At 38.6% G+C, this 20,667-nt stretch overlaps 6 protein-coding genes across 6 annotated transcripts; all 6 read right to left on the reverse strand.

Moving 5' to 3' along the window:
- Positions 1,837–3,745, reverse strand: LOC18771504 (UDP-glycosyltransferase 73C3). The gene has a single exon (XM_007203666.2). It carries the CDS (start codon positions 3,497–3,499, stop codon positions 2,024–2,026), a length of 1,476 nt encoding a protein of 491 aa, XP_007203728.1. The 5' UTR covers positions 3,500–3,745; the 3' UTR covers positions 1,837–2,023.
- Positions 3,819–5,679, reverse strand: LOC18770760 (UDP-glycosyltransferase 73C6). The gene has a single exon (XM_007201914.2). The coding sequence runs from the start codon at positions 5,499–5,501 to the stop codon at positions 4,026–4,028; it is 1,476 nt and encodes a 491-aa protein (XP_007201976.1). The 5' UTR covers positions 5,502–5,679; the 3' UTR covers positions 3,819–4,025.
- LOC18769064 (UDP-glycosyltransferase 73C1) lies at positions 6,373–8,435 on the reverse strand. The gene has a single exon (XM_007201916.2). It carries the CDS (start codon positions 8,087–8,089, stop codon positions 6,578–6,580), a length of 1,512 nt encoding a protein of 503 aa, XP_007201978.2. The 5' UTR covers positions 8,090–8,435; the 3' UTR covers positions 6,373–6,577.
- LOC18769066 (UDP-glycosyltransferase 73C1) lies at positions 9,840–11,633 on the reverse strand. Its single transcript, XM_007203676.2, has one exon. It carries the CDS (start codon positions 11,516–11,518, stop codon positions 10,058–10,060), a length of 1,461 nt encoding a protein of 486 aa, XP_007203738.1. The 5' UTR covers positions 11,519–11,633; the 3' UTR covers positions 9,840–10,057.
- Positions 12,201–14,056, reverse strand: LOC18770770 (UDP-glycosyltransferase 73C1). The gene has a single exon (XM_007202789.2). The coding sequence runs from the start codon at positions 13,823–13,825 to the stop codon at positions 12,368–12,370; it is 1,458 nt and encodes a 485-aa protein (XP_007202851.1). The 5' UTR covers positions 13,826–14,056; the 3' UTR covers positions 12,201–12,367.
- Positions 18,769–20,491, reverse strand: LOC18769884 (UDP-glycosyltransferase 73C1). Its single transcript, XM_020567905.1, has one exon. The coding sequence runs from the start codon at positions 20,442–20,444 to the stop codon at positions 18,966–18,968; it is 1,479 nt and encodes a 492-aa protein (XP_020423494.1). The 5' UTR covers positions 20,445–20,491; the 3' UTR covers positions 18,769–18,965.

The following is a 20,667-nucleotide window of genomic DNA, read 5'->3' on the forward strand; positions in this document are numbered from 1 at the left end:
TACATATCCAATGGCTCAACCCCCCATTTGGTTTTGCCTCAGTCAATACTTTGCGTGCCCATAGGTTTCAACAACTTCAATTTCTATGGAAAGAGGTTTGTTTTTTTGAACTCTAGCTTCACTGACCTGGACACAACGTTAGCTACACGTTGTCTTGTCCAGTTCAGTAACAAAAATAAAAGAGAGATTTGTTTATAAGAGTTTTCTTCACGTCTCTACATTAACGATAAGCGTCATGTCGCTATATGTTGTGTAATCGTTTTCAAGAGTTTGACGATTGATAATTATCAACATCTGCTTGAACAACTCCACAAATGAAAATGAATGTATCAAAGAGCATTAAAACAAATTGACAGGGTAACTAAATCATATTATACTTTATTTAGCAACGACGTGTTAGTAAGTTTGATGTGTCATAACAACCAAGCAGGTGAGCAGTCACGGTATCAATTTGTATATATTATATCTCTTATAGGAAGTACTATTTTCCGGCCAGAAACTGGAAGTACTCTTTATACCCTTAAACGTCTCAATCACAAAAACACATTAACATGTTCTGTTTCATCGAAAATTGATGGTAAGCTTTTTTATTTTATTATTTATACAAATTAGGAGATAGGAAATTGAACACATAACAATGAGTACATATATAAAGATTTTTAGTTACTTGAGCTATTAGCTCTTTTTAAAACAATTTTAAACACTTAATTTATCAGACAAGGATTTGTAACTCAATTAGCTAATAGTATTTACGCATGCATCTGAGGTCTTATGTCATCTTCAGGTGGGGAGGGCTACATTTAATCCTCTAAAAAATGATTTTATAAGGAATAGTTTTAGACTACATTTTAATTGTCTCCGACAACAAAGGGCTAAATTTAATATTTTAATAGTTTTAAGTATATGATGTAAATTTATTAGTTAATTTAATTAAACTACTATTTATACCCTATTTAAAATACATTTGACAATAGAAAAATATTTTGGGATAGGATTTTTTACATCCACTTGTCGGCACATGATTAGCCCTATAGATGTTATGATTATATTTTTTCTATTTCTAAAAAGAACTTAAAATTTAATTTAAATGGAAAAAAAAAGAAAAAAGAAGAAGGATAGTTTGTAAAAGAATAAAGAGATTGTGAGAAATTATGTAAAATGATGAAATTAAGGAAGTATAATATGTAAATGGATGAAGATGTGGTGAGAAATTATGTAAGAATGAGGTAGGCATTTATAAAATAAAAATAAAAAAAAGGTTTTTTTAAATTAAAAAATCATTTTTTTCGAATTAAAAAAAAAGCCTTTATGACATCACCTAATTGTTAGGTGACGTCAGGTGGCCCCCATCCAAGTATTTAGGCCAAAGGGCCACATGTGGCCCTCATTTTAGGAATTGGCCCTTTGTGTAACCCTCCTTTTTTTTTGTAATCCTTTGTATAGCCCACTCTTGGAGACGGATTTTGGGAATTTTGGGTTATATTTGAGGTATAGCTCTCACTTGGAGATGGCCTTAGGTTCGATTTCTCACTCCTCCAATATCGCTTGCATAAAAATAAAAAAATAAAAACTAGTAATCTCAAACTTTGTCTTTCACTCAATTTTTCATCCCGCTTTTCTGGGCTTCTACTTTGGGCTCTTCTATCTTTTTGTTGTGTCTCTAGTGTTCAATGAGCTTTAGTGGGCCGGGTTGTAGTCCATATTATACTCACACTACTGTAAATTGGGACAAGCACACCATGCTGTGCCTATCTGGACATGTCTGTCAAAAGGATAAGGTCACCTCTTGGGCGCACAAATTCACAGATGGTATTCAGAATGAAATGGGCAGTCAGATTAATGGGAAAGATTGACAATGAAATAGAAAGTTCAAATTTGGATAAGCACAGGAGTATTTGATTGAATTTTGGCAATTCTAATCATGCACCGAAGTTCCAAACAGCTAATTAAAAGCATTTAATGGCAAAACATTTAACTACAAATTTTAAAATGATTCATGTGCTCTTACCCTAAATGGATATTGCTAGTTGTTTGCTTTGCACGATCTTATATCTTCAATCAACAATGTCATGTTGAGGTAAGAAGATCCTCTTCCTTCTGTAGCCTTCTTGGCCAAAACTGCAAGCTCTCTTGCTCTCTTCCTTCTGTCTTCTCCTTCTTTCCCTTCCTTGATCATAACTTTGTCTATAGCTTCCTTAAACTCAACCCTCTTCACCAACACCTTAGATATCTCTTGTTCCCCCAAGGGAATTGCAACTTTAGCCCCCACACTCTCACCAATCTTCAGGACTTGCACTATAAACTTCTCATTGTAGAACTGCTCAGCAAATAAGGGCCATGTGATCATTGGAATTCCAGCACAAATGCCTTCCAATGTTGAGTTCCAACCACAATGTGTTAGAAATCCTCCAACTGCAGGGTGTGACAATATAAGCACCTGTGGAGCCCAACCATGGATCAACAAACCTCTCCCGTTTATCCTCTCCTCAAATCCATCTTCCAATAGCCATTTTTCCCATTCATCTATTTTGTTTCTGCTGATCACCCACACGAAAGGCCGGTTCGATGCTTCTAACCCCAAACCAAGCTCTACCAATTGAAGGGTTGTAACTTGGCTAAGGCTTCCAAGACATGCATAAACCACTGAGCTCTGAGGCCATGAACCAAGCCAGTTCAAGCACTTGTTTTCATCAATTGAGGCCATGTTGCCTCTCTGAGCCTTGTCCAAAGCTGTCTTGTTGGATAGTGAAACTGGGCCAATGCTCCAAACTCTACCCTGATTGACCTTTTTGAACTCTTTGACGTATTCGAACTCCAGCTCCTCAAAGCTATTGACAACAATCCCATACGCCCCTTCTTCAGATTCTTTTACTTTGTCGTGAAGACTACTGAAATCTTTTGAACCTGGATTCATATTCCCCGGAAGTTGGAATTTAGTAAGCTCAATCTCATCAGGCAAACCAGGCACCAAAAAAGGCTCTGATCCTGAGACACTCTCTAGGACCTTGTGTTCTTGTATGTTATGAGAACACAAGAGAGCGAAGCAACTAGTCCCATCAAACAAAAGCCTTGGGATCCGAAACTTTCGAGCAATGTTAGCCGTCCATGCCATATATTTATCAGCTATTATGCAGCTGGGATTGGGTTTCATAGTTTCAAGAAATTTCTCAACTGGTTCTTGCAGCTTTTCAACTGCAGCAAAGAAATTCCAAAACAATTTTCTTGAGGGAACTGAATCCATGTTTTCACATCCCTCTGGCAAGCCAAACTCTTGGAGTGGCAAACTGAACTGGACAAGTTGGATAGGGAGACCAGAATCGATGGAACGATCGATGATCGGTTTGATTCTGATGGCATTGAGGGGTGTGGTTACAATTGTAACAACCACACCACGCTCTGCTAATAGCTTGGCATTGTCTGCCATTGGTATAAGGTGGCCCGGAGACATCAATGGTATCAAAACAAAGTGCAGCTGATCATCATGGGATTCTGAAGCCATTGCGATTGGAATTGTTGGAGAGAAGAGATTGATAATAAATCAAAGATATCCAAATCTGGATGAAGATGGACTTTAGTGTGTGTATGTGTATGTGTGTGGTCTTTTTGAATTAGATGGATTGGAATATAGTGAGGTCAGAGCTTACATCTTGGTTTGTTTTATGATAAGTGTTTTTCAAGGCACGTGTGGCCCAATTGTCTCTTCTGAATTTGTTAATATTTTTCATTTTGGATGTTTTAGGAGTCTGAAAGATGCTATCACAATAATTAGATGCTTTAATATCTAGATACCGTAAGACTTTGACTAACTATGCAATGCATTGACCCAAATCCCTTTGATTAGAGGTATAATATTATTTAGTTTAAGATTAGAGGAGATAGCAACTGAGGAAGTACCAACTGAGGCACACCATGGTCCATGAAAATAACATTAAGTGGGTTTGGGGATATGTAATTACATTAACAACTTTAATTATGGGTAGTCAGTAGCAACATGCCATATGATAAGTATGTCACATGATCTCTTCTTAGTTTGTCTGACTGCAGTTACTTCCCTGTTGCATGATATCTTGGATTAGCAGTGCAATGTTGAGGTGAGAAGATCCCCCTTCTTCTACTGCTCTCCTTGCCATCTCTCCAAAATTTTTAGCTCTTTCTCTTCTGCCTCGGCTTTCTTCTCCATCCATCAATTTTTCTATGGCCTCCTTCACATTTTCCTTTTTCACCAACACCCCAATCTTCTCCTCCTCTCCCCACTTCACTGGATATTCCACCCCAACTTTCACTGCAATCTTTAGAATCTGTTCAACTAGTTTCTCATTGAGGAATTGGTCTGAAAACAGTGGCCATGTGATCAAGGGCAGCCCGGCCGATATCGCTTCCAATGTGGAGTTCCAGCCACAGTGTGTTAAGAACCCCCCAATTGCAGGATGTGATAATATAAGTGTTTGTGGAGCCCAACCCCGAATCAGAAGGCTCCTTTCTTTCGTTCTTTCCTTGAATCCATTTTCTGAAATCCATTTCTCCAGTTCCTCTGATTGCTTCCATCCCCTTACAACCCAAATGAACGGTTTATTTGATGCCTCTAACCCCAACCCAAGCTCTATCAGTTGTTCCGAGATGAGGTTACACATACTTCCAAGGCAAGCATAAACTACAGAACCTGGTGCCCATGAGTCAAGCCACTTCAAGCAGTGATGTTCATCAATTGAGGCCTTGTTACCCCTTTGTGCCTTGTCCAAGTCATCTTTGTTGCATAGTGAAGCAGGGCCAATGCACCAGACTTTATTCTTTCTTGCATTCCTGTATTCTTTAACATATTCTGGCTCCAATTCCTCAAAAGTATTCATGATCATCCCATATGACTCCATCTCAGCTGCTGCCACTTTCTCAGTAAAACCTTCCACTCTTGTTGTCAGTCTCCCAGAAACCTGAGCTTTCGTTATCTCAATTCGATCAGGCAAGTCAGGTACAACAAGGTACTCTGATTCGGATGTTACATTCTCAAGAACTTTGGATACTCGCAAATTGTGAATGAACAAGAGACAGAAGCAGCATGTTCCACTGAACGATATCCTTGGAATGTGAAACTTGCTGGCAATGCTGGCTGTCCATGGAAGACACATGTCTGAGATTATGCAGTTCGGCTTCGGGATAAGCTCTTCAAACAGTTTCTCTACCGGCTGTTGAAGCAGGGCAGTTGCTGCAAAAAAATTCAAGATCAGGTCTTGTGAAGGTAGCATGTCAGGGTTCTCGCAACCACCAGGCAATCCTGCTTCTTCACTTGGAAATTTCAGTTGGATTAACCGGATTTGGAGCCCGGATTCTATGGCTCGAGTAACGACTGCTTCAACACGTGCTGCATTATGTGGGGTGGTGACTAGGGTGACAAGGATCCCTTGTTGTGCCAACAGTCTGCCAATGTCTGTCATTGGGATCAAGTGGCCTGAGGCCGGAAAGGGCAACAAGAGAAAGTGAAGCTGGCTTTGTTGATGAGAAGCCATGGAAACTAAATGGAATTGATAAACAACTATAAATGTTCTATGAATTAAGCAGAGGCTTAAGTCACTTGCTTAATGAGTAGTGATTTATATATAGCAAACTGCTTTGCTGGTGACGTAAGAGCATACGTATATATGTGCATTGATTTATCCAAGAATATTGTAGTGGTTGAGAGAGTAGAACAAAATTCTGTTCTATGGACAGTATAATGTTACAAAACTCTCATTGTCTTCCCATGTCATTCTCTGTTTTCTATAGCACTTTTGAAGCATCTCCCATTGCTAAATATGAGTGTGGGGTTTTATACAAAAGGCCTTGATGTTATTAGGAATGGAACCATTTATTATATGAGACTTTCTATTTTGTTAAGTTTCCGATGTGAGACTTGTGTATTCTTCAAAACTCCTCCTCACGTGAGACCACTTTTTAGTGGACCACACGTGCAACCAATTCCACATCGATCACTTTTTTTTTCTTTTTTTTCTTTTATTTTTAATTTGGGGTTTTTGTTTGATTTGAGTTTGTTTGATTTGGGTTTAATCGGGTCCAGTCAACCGACCCACTCTGATACCATATTAAGATTTCAGAGGGACAGACCCTTGGCCCACCACTAGCAACATCAATATTGCTCCCAACTTAACCACCTGTTTAGCAGGTGTGAGGTTTTATACAAAAGGTCTCGATGTTATTAGGAGTGGAACCATTTATTTTATGAGACTTTCTATTTTGTTAAGTTTCCGATGTGGGACTCGTGTATTCTTCAACACCAAATTGTGAATCGAACTGACCAAGCGGGACCGTAAGCCAAACCAATAAGATTAGTTTAGGCCGGTTCAGTTTATCAAGATTCGCGATTTCGGGTGGTCATTTCGATTTCTATTTCACACCAATTTTCTTATTTTTTGTTTAATTATTGCTTTTACAAAATTAATAGGCTGAAACACACCTATATTTGGTTCTTCCAAATCAACCTAAGTACTGTAATGAGACAAATAGTGAAATAAAAAACTGCATTATAATCATTTCAAAAATCTATGCAGTAAGCAGTATGCTTGAGAAAAGATCCTTCACATCCTTTTTAGTTTGTGTTTATGCAATTTAGTTCTTTGATCTCTTGGATTAGCTGTTTAATGTTCAGGTAAGAAGATCCACCTTCTGCTACTGCTCTCTTTGCCATATCTGCTAACTCTCTGGCTCTCTCTCTCCTTCCTTGGCTTTCTTTTCCATCCATCAATTTCTCTATGGCCTCCTTCACTTTCTTCTTTCTCAACACCCTCCTAATCTTCTCCTCCTCTCCCCAAGTCACTGGAAATTCCACACCAACTCTCACTGCAATCTTTAGAATCTGTTCAACAAATTTCTCATTCATAAATTGGTCCCCAAAAAGTGGCCATGTGAGCAAAGGCACCCCAGCACAAATCCCTTCCAATGTGGAATTCCAGCCACAATGTGTCAAGAACCCACCAACTGCAGGGTGCGATAATATGAGCGTCTGGGGAGCCCAACCCCGAATCAAGAGGCTCCTTGCTTTGTTCGTTTCCTCAAATCCACTTTCTGCAATCCACTTATCCAATTCCTGTGATTCTTTGCAGCCCCTTACAACCCAAATGAACGGTTTATTTGATGCCTCTAACCCCAATCCAATCTCTACCAAATGTTTAGAGCTGAGGTTACACATACTTCCAAGGCAAGCATAAAGTACAGAAGCTGGTGCCCATGAATCAAGCCACTTGAAGCAGTGAAGTTCATCAATGGAGATTTTGTTGCCCCTTTGTGCCTTGTCCAAGTCGTCTTTGTTGCATAGGGAAGCAGGGCCAATGCACCAGAGTTTATCCTTCTTTACCTTTTTGTATTCTTTAACGTATGCTGGCTCCAATTCCTCAAAAGTATTCATGATCATCCCATATGTCTCTGTGTCAGCTGCTGCCATTTCGTCACCAATATCTTTCAGTTTTGCTGTCACTGTCCCGTCTGGAAGCTGAGCTTTTGTCATCTCAATTCGATCAGGCAGGTCGGGCAGAACAAGGTACTCTGAATCAGACGTTACACTCTCAAGCACGTTGGATACGCGCAAATTGTGAGCGCACAAGAAGCTGAAGCAGCCTGTTCCACCAAAAGATATCCTTGGAATGTGATGCTTGCTAGCAATGCTATATGTCCATGGAAAAGTCACGTCTGAGATTATGCAATTTGGCTTTGGAGTGAGCTCTTCAAATAATTTCTCTACTGGCTTGTGAAGCAGGGCAGTTGCAGCACAGAAATTGAAGACCAATTCTGGTGAAGGTAGCATGTCGAAGTTTTCGCAGCCTTCGGGCAATCCTGCTTCTTCGGCTGGAAATTTCACTTGGATTACTCGGATTTGGAGCCCAGATTCTAGGTCTCGAGTAAGAACTGTTTGAAATCGGGCTGCATTGTGGGGTGTGGTGAATATGGTGACAATGATGCCTTGTTGTGCAAACAATCTAGCAATGTCTATCAATGGGATCATGTGGCCTGAAGCCATTAGAGGAAAGAACACAAAGTGAAGCTGGTGGTCTTGATGAGAAGCCATGGAAATTAAGGGGAAGAGATGAACAACAATAATGTTCATGAAATGAATTAAGCAGGCTTAAGTTTCTTATTTAAGTACTGCTATATATAAAAACTTTGATGCTACCAGTCAATTGTTCTTTGTTTATACATGTATTAGTTTATCCAAAGAAGATATGTAAGAGCATATGTATACATGTATTAGTTTATCCAAAGAAGATTATGACTCAGAGAAGAAAATGTTGTTTATGGATGAAGAGGTTTAGGAAATAGTTGGTTTTAGTGTTTGGGACAATAGCTTGACTATGTATAGAAAACTTTTAGAAGAGTAACAAAGTAAAATTTTATTTGAATGAGGAGAAAAGGTACAAAGCTTAGATATAAGCCTTAGTGGGATATAGGACAGCTGGTTGTTTTTCAGCTTATATATTTGTTAAGGCAACAAGCCTATATATAGGAGAGTCCTAACCGACTTAGTTAGTTTATTATAGAAATATTTAGTCATGTACTCATTTTTATAAACGAACCAACAAATGACAGCTGACCATATTGAATTTAATTTTGATTATTAAATTACTTTGATGTCCTATTTAGTGTTTTGGATTTTTTATGAAGTTTTAGGATTGGACTTGTTTTAAGAAATTAAATACAGTTTTATAATTTATAAGAAGTTAAAAGCTTCTTTGTTATATTGTAGATGGACTTTGAGTGTATTTTTAAAGTCTATTATCTATATATATATATATACACACTAAGTGGGTTTGCTCAGATTTTTCTATATTATCCGACACACAAGTGTAGAAAAGAGCTTTGTGGATAACGTTACCTCTGACCTTTCTCTTTCATCTGCTAAGACAGACCTGCGGGGGCCCGCTACTAAGTCCTCCAAACTTATTGATACATTGAATTGATGAAAATGTCATGGTGATTGGGCCCACAGGCTAGGTGTGAGAAGTTTCGCAGCAGCAAACTTTGACTATGGCTAAAGAACGTCTTCCTTGTGAAGTAACAGATTGTGAGATGTAAGCATTCAGTGAGTCACAGAGGAAAGAAAAGACTAGAGAGTGAAAGTATCCAGTGGTCCAGGCGTGGAGTTTTTATCTTAAACATCTCGGCGCAGTTAGCAAGGGACTACTTACTTTTAAGCAATAGATTATTGTGATACTCCTCCAATGTAAGATTATACTAATCATCATTCATGACTTGTACCCAACCACGCAACTCCAACAACATTAATATCTCCCACACATCTAAATATGGAACATGAAAGATCATATGAAATAGCCCCTGCTATTACCATACAAGGTAAAAGAAGGAAATAGTGGAATTCTGTACAAATTGGTTAGAGCTTTTAGCTGTGTAATGTTAAGGTCAGAAGATCCACCTTCTTTCTTTGCCGTCTCCCCAAACTCTCTGGCTTACTCTCTTCTCCCTTGCCTTTGTTATCCAAGAATTTCTGGAGTTACGTGAAGCATCTCCCATTGCTAAATATGGAACATACAAGATATTTGTTGGGATCTCACTGAGCACCCAACAGTAGGTTGCTCTGTCAGATTCTTTTTTGCAGCAGCCGTTGGATAACATGCGAAGGTAGGCAGGACACCGTTCAGTTTGGTTTGGTCTAGAGCCTAAATTGTGAATCAAACCGATCATGTCGATAATAATTTGGTCAAACCATAAACCGAACCAATAAAATTAGTTTAGGTCTGTTCGGTTTATTAAGATTCGTGATTTGGGTTGGTCATTTTGATTTCTCTTTACACACCAATTTTCTTATTTTGTTTAATTATTGTTTTTATAAGAAATTAATAGGCCGAAAACACACCTATATTTGGTTCTTCTAAATCAACCTAATAACATTCCAAATCAAACTAAAGACAGTAATGAGAGCAATAGTAAAATAAACAACTGCATTACAATCATTACAGAGCAGAATGTATGCAGTAAGCAGTATGCTTGAGAAAAGAACATTCAAACTCTTCTTAGTTTTTTCTTCCAAAAATTTAAAAAAACTCTTCTTAGTTTGTGTTTATGCAGTTAGTTCTTTGATCTCTTGGATTAGCTGTTTTATGTTGAGGTGAGAAGATCCACCTTCTGCTACTGCTCTCTTTGCCATCTTTGCTAACTCTCTGGCTCTCTCTCTTCTCCCTTGGCTATCTTCTCCATCAATCAATTTCTCTATGGCCTCCTTCACCTTCTCCTTTCTCAAAACCACCCTAATCTTCTCCTCCTCTCCCCACAAAACTGAAAATTCCACACCAACTCTCACTGAAATCTTTAGAATCTGTTCAACAAGTTTCTCATTTATAAATTGGTCCCCATGCAGTGGCCATGTGAGCAAAGGCACCCCAGCACAAATCCCTTCCAATGTGGAATTCCAGCCACAATGTGTCAAGAACCCACCAACTGCAGGGTGTGATAATATAAGCGTCTGCGGAGCCCAACCATGAATCACGAGGCTCCTTGCTCTGTTCCTTTCCTCAAATCCACTTTCTGCAATCCATTTCTGCAATTCCTGTATTTCAATGCAGCCCCTTACAACCCAAATGAACGGTTTATTTGATGCCTCTAACGCCAATCCAATCTCTATCAACTGTTCAGAGCTGAGGTGACACATACTTCCAAAGCAAGCATAAAGTACAGAAGCTGGTGCCCATGAGTCGAGCCATTTGAAGCAGTGAAGTTCATCAATGGAGACTTTGTTGCCCCTTTGTGCCTTGTCCAAGTCATCTTTGTTGCATAGGGAAGCAGGGCCAATGCACCAGAGTTTATCATTTTTTACCTTTTTGTATGCTTGAACATATGCTGGCTCCAATTCCTCAAAAGTATTCACGATCATCCCATATGTCTCCGTTTCTACTGCTCCCATTTTGTCAAAAAAATCTTTCAGTCTTGCTGTCACTGACCCATCTGGAAGCTGATCTTTCGTCATCTCAATTCGATCAGGCAGGTTTGGCAGAACAAGGTACTCTGAATCAGACGTTACACTCTCAAGCACGTTGGATACGCTCAAATTGTGAACGCACAAGAAAGTGATGCAGTTTGTTCCACCAAAAGATATCCTTGGAATGTGATGCTTGCTAGCAAGGTCATAAGTCCATGGAAAACTCACGTCTGAGATTATGCAATTTGGCTTTGGAGTGAGCTCTTCAAACAATTTCTCTACTGGCTTGTGAAGCAAGGTAGTTGCAGCAAAGCAATTGAAGACCAAGTCTGGTGAAGGTAGCATGTCGAAGTTTTCGCAGCCTTCGGGCAATCCTGCTTCTTCGGCTGGAAATTTCACTTGGATTACTCGAATTTGGAGCCCAGATTCTAGGTCTCGAGTAAGAACTGTTTGAAATCGGGCTGCATTGTGGGGTGTGGTGAATATGGTGACAATGATGCCTTGTTGTGCAAACAATCTAGCAATGTCTATCAATGGGATCATGTGGCCTGAAGCCATTAGAGGAAAGAACACAAAGTGAAGCTGGTGGTCTTGATGAGAAGCCATGTAAGTTAAGAGGAAGGGATGAACAACAATAATGTTCTATGAATTAAGCAGGCTTAAGTCTCTTATTTAAGTACTGATACATCAAAGCTTTGATGCTACCACTCAATTGTTCTTTGTTGGTGACGTAAGCGCATACCTATACATTATTAAGTTTATCCAAAGAAGATTCTAATGACTCAAGAGTAGCAAAGAGGTTTGTGGACTGTTTCCTATGACCTTTCTCTTTCATGTACTAAGACAAACTTACAGGGGGCCACTACTAAGCCCAAAGTTGCATTGATACGTTGAATACGAAAATATCATGGTGATTGGCCCCACAAGATATGGTGTGAGAAGTTTTGCAGCAGCCAACTTTGACTATGGCTAAAGAAATTCTTCATTGTGAAGTAGCAGATTGTGAGATGTAAGCATTATGTGAGTACCCATTGCATTGGTTTGTGCAGGGAGGACAGAAAAGACTAAGGGTGTGTTTTGCACCGATACGCCAAAAATTGGGGGTATGCCCGTATTAGATAGGGCTCCGATACAATACAGCATCGATATGGCATCAATACATACGGCTCCGATACTCCATCCATACAGTCACGATACGGCTCCATAGACTTTAAGTCTCTTTTGGCTGGGTGATTTGAGTTCCAATGGATCCATCCAATCCAAGTGTGGAGTTTTTATCTTAAACATCTAAATGAACGTAATAACATTCCAAATCAACCTAAGGACAGTAATGAGAACAATAATATTAAAATAAACAACTGCCTTACAATCATTACAGAACAGAATGTATGCAGTAAGCAGTATGCTTGAGAAAAGAACATTCAAACTAACATTCAAACTCTTCTTAGTTTCTTTTTATGCAGTTAGTTCTTTGATCTCTTGGATTAGCTGTTTAATGTTGAGGTCAGAAGATCCACCTTCTGCTACCGCTCTCTTTGCCATCTCTGCTAACTCTCTGGCTCTCTCTCTTCTCCCTTGGCTTTCTTCTCCGTCCATCAATTTCTCTATGGCCTCCTTCACCTTTTCCTTTCTTACCACCACCCTAATCTTCTCCTCCTCTCCCCATTTCACTGGAAATTCCACCCCAACTCTCACTGCAATCTTTAGAATCTGTTCAACAAGTTTCTCATTCAGAAATTGGTCCCCAAACATTGGCCATGTGAGCAAAGGCACCCCAGCACAAATCCCTTCCAATGTGGAATTCCAGCCACAATGTGTCAAGAACCCACCAACTGCAGGGTGTGATAATATGAGTGTCTGCGGAGCCCAACCCCGAATCACGATGCTCCTTGCTTCATTCCTTTCCTCAAATCCACTTTCTGCAATCCACTTCTCCAATTCCTGTGTTTCATTGCAACCCCTTACAACCCAAATGAACGGTTTATTCGACACCTCTAATGCCAATCCAATCTCTATCAACTGTTCAGAGCTGAGGTTACACATACTTCCAAGGCAAACATAAATTACAGAAGCTGGTGCCCTTGAGTCAAGCCACTTGAAGCTATGAAGCTCATCAATGGACACCTTGTTACCTCTTTGTGCCTTGTCCAAGTCATCCTTGTTGCATAGGGAAGCAGGGCCAATGCACCAGAGTTTATCCTTTGTTACCTTGTATGCTTGAACATATGCTGGCTCCAATTCCTCAAAAGTATTCATGATCATCGCATATGTCTCAGTCTCAGTTGCTATTATTTTGTCAAGAAAATCTTTCAGTCTTGCTGTCACTGTCCCCTCTGGAAGCTGAGCTTTCGTCATCTCAATTCGATCAGGCAGGTTGGGCAGAACAAGGTACTCTGAATCAGACGTTACACTCTCAAGCACGTTGGATACACGCAAATTGTGAACGCACAAGTCAGAAAAGCAGCCTCTTCCAGAGAAAGATATCCTTGGAATGTGATACTTTCTGGCAATGCTGGTTGTCCATGTTAAACACATGTCTGAGATTATGCAGTTTGGCTTTGGAGTTAGCTCTTCAAACAATTTCTCTACTGGCTTGTGAAGCAAGGTAGTTGCAGCAGAGAGATTGACGACCAAGTTTGGTGAAGGTAGCATGTCGTAGTTTTCGCAGCCTTCGGGCGATCCTACTTCTTCGGCTGGAAATTTCACTTGGATTATGCGGATTTGGAGACTAGATTCTAGGTCTCGAGTAAGAACTGCTTGAAATCGGGTTGCATTGTGGGGTGTGGTGAATATGGTGACAATGATGCCTTGTTGTGCAAACAATCTAGCAATGTCTATCAATGGGATCATGTGGCCTGAAGCCATTAGAGGAAAGAACACAAAGTGAAGCTGGTGGTCTTGATGAGAAGCCATGGAAATTAAGAGGAAGGGATGAACAACAATAATGTTCTATGAATTAAGCAGGCTTAAGTCTCTTATTTAAGTACTGATACATCAAAGCTTTGATGCTACCACTCAATTGTTCTTTGTTGGTGACGTAAGCGCATACCTATACATTATTAAGTTTATCCAAAGAAGAATCTAATGACTCAAGAGTAGCAAAGAGGTTTGTGGATTGTTTCCTATGACCTTTCTCTTTCATGTACTAAGGGGTGTATTCAATTGAGATTTTAAAAGACTATTTAACGATAAAAAAATCCAGCTGATTTAATCATAATATAATGACTTATAAGATTTTATTGATAATTTTGTATAATCAAGATTTTTAACTTTTGGATTTTAAAGATTATATCATAAGATCTGGGTCTGACTATAGGGCCATAGCCCAAACCAAAATGTGAAACTTTTTTAAATACCTAGCCCGACAAATATAGTGAACCCAGAATAGGGGAGGCTGCTGGTTTTACCATCTTAACGCTGGCTTGCTGCACAGCTGATAACTCCAGTCAAATAGTGTAAAAGGAACTTGCCTGTGTTACCTTATGAACTGTTACTATTATGAGATATCATGTGGTTCTATGCAAGTGGAGTTTCTGCCCTATGTTTTTTTTGGTGGTAGTATTTTCTCTTCTATCCCCTACCACCTTCTTTTTCTCTTCTATCCATGCTGACCAAGGCAACAAGAACAAAAAAAAAAAAAAAGTATTCTTGTTGGTCATCTTGTGTGTGAATTTCTAGTCTTGTTCGTCTAATGGATAGTTTCATTGAATCTCAAAGCTCCCAAAAAAAAACTGCATAAGAAAGTTGACATGTATAGAGTAACAATATGCTTGGCTGGAGTGTATACTATTCCCAGTAAAAAAGGGGAAAAGGAAAGAAAAGACGAAAATTTACTTCCATTGAAATTCTCCCAAACCTCGTATGAGTAAACAACATGAATCATGGCTATATGCAGTGAAGGTGAAGTGGGTTTGTAGGTACAGCAGAGAAGGTGATGTGGGTTTGCATGTAAAGCAGAGAAGGTGAAGTGGGTTTGCAGGTAGAGTTACAGAGATGGCTGGTGGCGGTGAAGCTTTGGGTGTTGAAGTTGGCTTTGAGAAAAGGCGAAGTGGATGAGCACAAAAAACAATCTCACGTGAAAACAAAAAGTCTCATGGGTTAGGGTGGGATTTGAGATAGGGATACATCTCACTAAAAAGTCTCACAAAATTTCGCAGTAGAAAAAATCCTTCGAAATTCACAAGTTGTTGAATACCATAAGACTTTTTGTTACTTGTTTAAAGTCTTGATTGAATACCACAAGATTTTGACACTCTCTTTAAAAAAATCCTAATAGTTTTAATGGAATACCACAAGACTTGTTTAGATTATTTAAAAGTCTTAATTGAATACCACAAGACTTATTTATCCCAAAATAATCTTTTAAAATCTCAATTGAATACAGCCCGCAGGGCCCATTAAATTAGGGCCATATATAATCTAATACAAAAATACTTATGACTAAGGCCCCGTTTGGTTCATGGGAAAGGAGGCTTGAGAATGGGAATTCAATTGTTTTCCCATGTTTGGTAAGTCCAAGCATGGGAAATGATTGCCTGGCACATGGGAAAGTAGGGGGGAAAGTGAAGCCCTCCTCTTAACTTGGGTTTTGTTTTCCCTCCTCATAGGAAAGTTTGAGAAAATGAGCCAACATTCAATGCACAATTTTCATAACTATTTTGTCCCTATGAACAATTTATAATTACAACGTATCATTAAATGCATTCCTTTTTTAATTTAATTTAATATGGGTATAATTGAAAAATTATACAAACTTTGTTTTCCATTCCTACTCAAAACAAACATGGGAAATGAAACAAAGTGAAATCTCCCGATTACTTTCCTGACATTACCAAACGTAGGAAAGGAATCTTTTATTCTCATTCCTTGAGAAATGACATGGAAAATTATTTCCCCTCAAATCCATTCCGTGAACCAAACGAGACCTAAAAGTCATCATCAATAAACATGAAATGACAAAAACATACCTTAGGCCTCTGTTTGGATGAAAGAATTACAAATTACATAGAATTCTAAAATGATGGAATTTAGATTTCCGTCATTTCAATTTCTGGCAATTGAAGATTTGAATGTTTGGATTTATGTATGTCGAATTTTGTAAACGACAAAAAATTAAAATTTTCAATGTTTGAATAGCTCATGTAAATTGTAAATGACAAAAATTAAATATTTCAATATCTTGGTCTTTCTTCTGCAGTCACTATTATTGGAATGTGAGTTCCATGAAGTGCCCCAAGACAATTCTAAACATGAAATATAAAACAATATAAGTGTGAAACTTAAGATAACTAGTTGAAAAATAAAATAAAAATCTTTTTTTCTTTTCTAGTTATATAAGTACCTCAAACCACTGCCATTTGCTTCTTTTGGAACTCCCAACAGTACTTGGCTAGAATTTTATGTATTCTTTACTAATTCTCATCATTGCATATAGGACTCTGTTAAATTGCTAACTAATTGTTTCGATTGAACGGTAATAGTCAAAACCAATGACTCTGTATTTCAAGTTGTGAGCAATTATTTTCAAAAATATTGCTATAGATTTTTCAATTGAAATATTTCTTGTTCGAACCAACCCACCATTTTCTTCTAAAATTCTACATAACTTTTTGAATGCACTTATGCTAATTCAGAATTGATCAATACAATCAACTTCTTTTCCATTGTACATACGGTTCAAATAAAATCACATTTCTTCATCCCAATCATGTGAATGTTCTTTAACACGAAAATATCATAATACCATTGTACTAGCGTAACCATAAAAAAGATCATTTTATAAACAATAATTGTGAAATAAATTTTGGCTTCTTTTTTTTTTTAAATGAAAAGTTCGGCTCTGTTTTTTTAATTCAAGTTTTGGCACACTGGAAAATATGAATTCCCGCACTATGGAAATTATGAAATGACGCATATTTTGGTGGAAATTAAACTTGGGAGTTTGATGCCTCAATTTCCACGATTTTTCTGCGCATCATTTAATAAATTCCATGCTTAAGTTGCCAAATAAGGGAATTGTCAATTTCTCAATACTAATAAAAATAGGTAGAATGACTTCAATGAGACTCAAACACGGGCCCTTCTAGTAACGGATATGCACTACAAAGCAAGCTCCCGCCACACACACTTTTGTAATAATATGTAGCACGCTAAAGTATATATACAATTTCTATAATATTAATATATATAATATAAAGAAATTGTTACAAGTCCTATTTTTTATAGATATAATGGATACAGGACATCAATATTGGACTCCTCAATAGAAGTCCTCCAAGTCAACATGTGTACATATAAACAAAGAGTTTGTCCTTCTTGTCAAACTTAATTACTTCCAATGCCATTAAATAGAAAAGGTAAATAGATCGACACATCCCAACTTTCATGGTTATTTCCTGCAATCATGTTCATTCTGTCCAAGCGCTCCAGATTTCGTCCCATTTGCTGCAAATTTCTTGCTACATTAATGGAGATTTTTTTGGGTATGAAAATTTTAGGAACCTGATTGTCAAAAGCAAGAAATCAATTGTCGACAAAATAGGGATTGGGTCTTCTGACATTGGGTTGCTAGAGTGCAGTTCCTCACATAGGGTTGAATAGATTCCCTTTCAATGTAAACGCTTTAGTGGTTGGATGCAGTCAAGGGTGCTTCTAACTTAATTGAGGAAGAACCTTCCTTTCATATTTGAACCTTCTCCTTTGAAAAAACCCATGACTTTGAATGTAGATCTTAAATTAAACGAAACAAAGTATTTTTTAATCCCTAAATAATAAAAAATCATTTGGAATTGTTTTTCTGGAAATGATTCGTTTTCCTTAAACACCTACCTGTTATGTAGGTAGCATTAGCAAACTATGCCTATACCACTGGTTTTTTCCTCAGAAAAGTACATAGATTCCACATCTGTTATTTAATTATACCTGGCGAATGGGTAGACGACGAAAAATACTTATAGTAAAAAATACCTAGGTAGAAACATATGAGATGAAGTTTTCTTCAACGCTGAGAATGTGATACCTGTATCAAAGGTAACTAATTCATATTGTACCCCTACCACAAGATGCCAGTCAATGTAAACAAAGATACAACGAATACCTGTGTAATAGGTAGCTTATATCACACATTTCATAGGCTTAATTATACCCAGAAATGTTAACCAGAACCCATACTAAATGACAATACGTATTACCTGGGATATATTTGAGATATTTTCCTTTTCTATTCAATGACAAATGTGGTAAATGGCTTCAGATTATCACGTGAATTATTATTACTCAATTCAAGGCATAGGGGCAACATTGGAACAAAATATGAGGGTGAAAAAATAAAAATAAAAATATTATATCAGAAAATATTAAAAAATGAATGTAATCCTATGTGGCACAAAAGTCAAATGACTTGTATCGAAGTCACTAAATCCAAGGATTAAACCCAACTTCTCAATGGGAATTTGGATCTATATCAACTTTTTTTTTTGGTGGCCTTAAAAAATTAGGAGCCTTGTGCGGTGGAGCCACTTACACCACCCCAAAGTCCAAACTAGCAAGATACGTTGAAACTGATGAAAATATCACGGTGATTTTGCCCACAAGATAAGGAGTATGAAGTTAGGCAGCAGCAAACTTTGACTATGGCTAAAGAAATTCTTCATTGCGAAGTAGCAGATTGTGAGATGAGATGTAAGCATTCTGTGAGTGACCATCGGTGTGTGCAGGGAGGAGAGAAAAGATTAAGGGTGAAAGTCTTTTGGCCTGGGTGAAATGAGGTCCAATGGATCCATACAAGTGTGGAATTTTATCTTAGATTATTGTGATACTTTTCCGATATAAAGGTTATGCTAATTTCCATTCATGACTTGTATCGAACCACGCAACCCTATATCTCCCACACATCTAAATATGGAACATTGAAATAGCGCCTACTATTACCATAGAAGGTAAAAGAAGTAAATAGAGGAATTCTGTACAAATTGGTTTAAGCTTGTAGGATGGATATTCAATATGTTAGTCTGGTAAAAAAGAACAAGGGAGTTGGAAATCTATCTTTTATCTCTCACTTTCTGAAATTCTCACTGCAATTACTTCCTTGTTGCATGATATCTTGGATTAGCTGTGTCATGTTAAGGTGAGAAGATCCACCTTCTGCTACTGCTTTCTTTGCCATCTCTCCAAACTCTCTGGCTCTCTCTGTTCTCCCTTGTCTTTCTTCTCCATCCATCACTTTCTCTATGGCTTCCTGCACATTTTCCTTTCTCACCATTACCCCAATCTTCTCTTCCTCTCCCCACTTTACTGGATATTCCACCCCAACACTCACAGCAATTTTAAGAACTTGTACAACTAGTTTTTCATTGAGAAATTGGTCTGCGAACAGTGGCCATGTGACTAAGGGCAGCCCTGCACATATCCCTTCCAACGTCGAATTCCAACCACAATGTGTTAAGAACCCCCCAACTGCAGGGTGTGATAAAATGAGTGTTTGCGGCGCCCAACCCCGAATCAAAAGGCTCCTTGCTTTCGTTCTTTCCTCGAATCCAGTTTCTGAAATCCAATTTTCCAACTCCTCTGATTGACTGCATCCCCTTACAACCCAAATGAATGGTTTTTCTGATGCCTCTAAACCCAATGCAAGCTCTATCAGCTGGTCGGTTATGAGATTGCATAAACTTCCAAGGCAAGCATAAACTACAGAACTTGGTTCCCATGAGTCAAGCCACTTCAAGCAGTGATGTTCATCAATGGAGGCCTCGTTACCTCTATGCGCCTTATCCAAGTCATCTTTGTTGCATAGCGAAGCCGGGCCTATACACCAGACTTTAGCCGCCTTCTTGTATGCTTCAACATATGCTGGCTCCAATTCTTCAAAAGTATTCATGATTATCCCATATGTTGCCTTCTCGGCTGCTTCAAGTTGGTCATAAAAATCTGTCATATTTGGAGTCAGGGGTCCTGGCAACTGAGCTTTGGTAACCTCGAATCGATTGGGGAAGTCAGGCACAACAAAGTACTCCGAATCAGACGTTACATTCTCAAGAACCTTGGATGTATGTAAACTGTGGACGCAAAGGAGGCAAAAGCAACAGAATCCACTGAATGATATCCTTGGAATGTGAAACTTTTGAGCAATGCTGATTGTCCATGGCAAACACACGTCAGAGAATATTGCATTTGGCTTGGGAGTTAGCTCTTCAAACAATTTCTCTGCCGGCTGTTGTAGCAGGGCAGTTGCAAAAAAAAATTTATCTGCCGAACCTATTGCAGGTAGCATGTCAAGGTTCTCACATCCGTCCGGCAACCCTGCTTCTTCAGATGGAAATCTCAGTTGGACCAACCGGATTTGGAGCGCAGATTGTATGGCACGAGTAACAACTGTTCGAAAACGGGCGGCATTATGCGGGGTGGTGACTATGGTGATGGTGATGCCTCTTTGTGCCAACAGCCTGGCAAAGTCCATCATTGGGATCATGTGGCCTTGGGCCATGAAAGGAAACAAGACAAAGTGAAGCTGGCGCTCTTCATCACGGGAAGCCATGGAAAATAAAATTGTTGCTCTATGAAGTAGACCCTCTTGCTTGGGTTAAATAACAAAATTGTTGCTAGCAGACAATGGTGAGTTTTCTGGTGACGTAAGAGCATACATATGCATTTGTTTGTTATCCAAAGAAAGAAGAATTCATGGATCAGAATTCCGTGGACTGTTTTCCCACTTCCACCTAACTTTCATTCTCTTTGCATCTCCTCTCTTTCCCCTTCAT

Source organism: Prunus persica, chromosome G7, assembly GCF_000346465.2.
Source record: "Prunus persica cultivar Lovell chromosome G7, Prunus_persica_NCBIv2, whole genome shotgun sequence".
Classification (NCBI taxonomy): Eukaryota; Viridiplantae; Streptophyta; class Magnoliopsida; order Rosales; family Rosaceae; genus Prunus; species Prunus persica.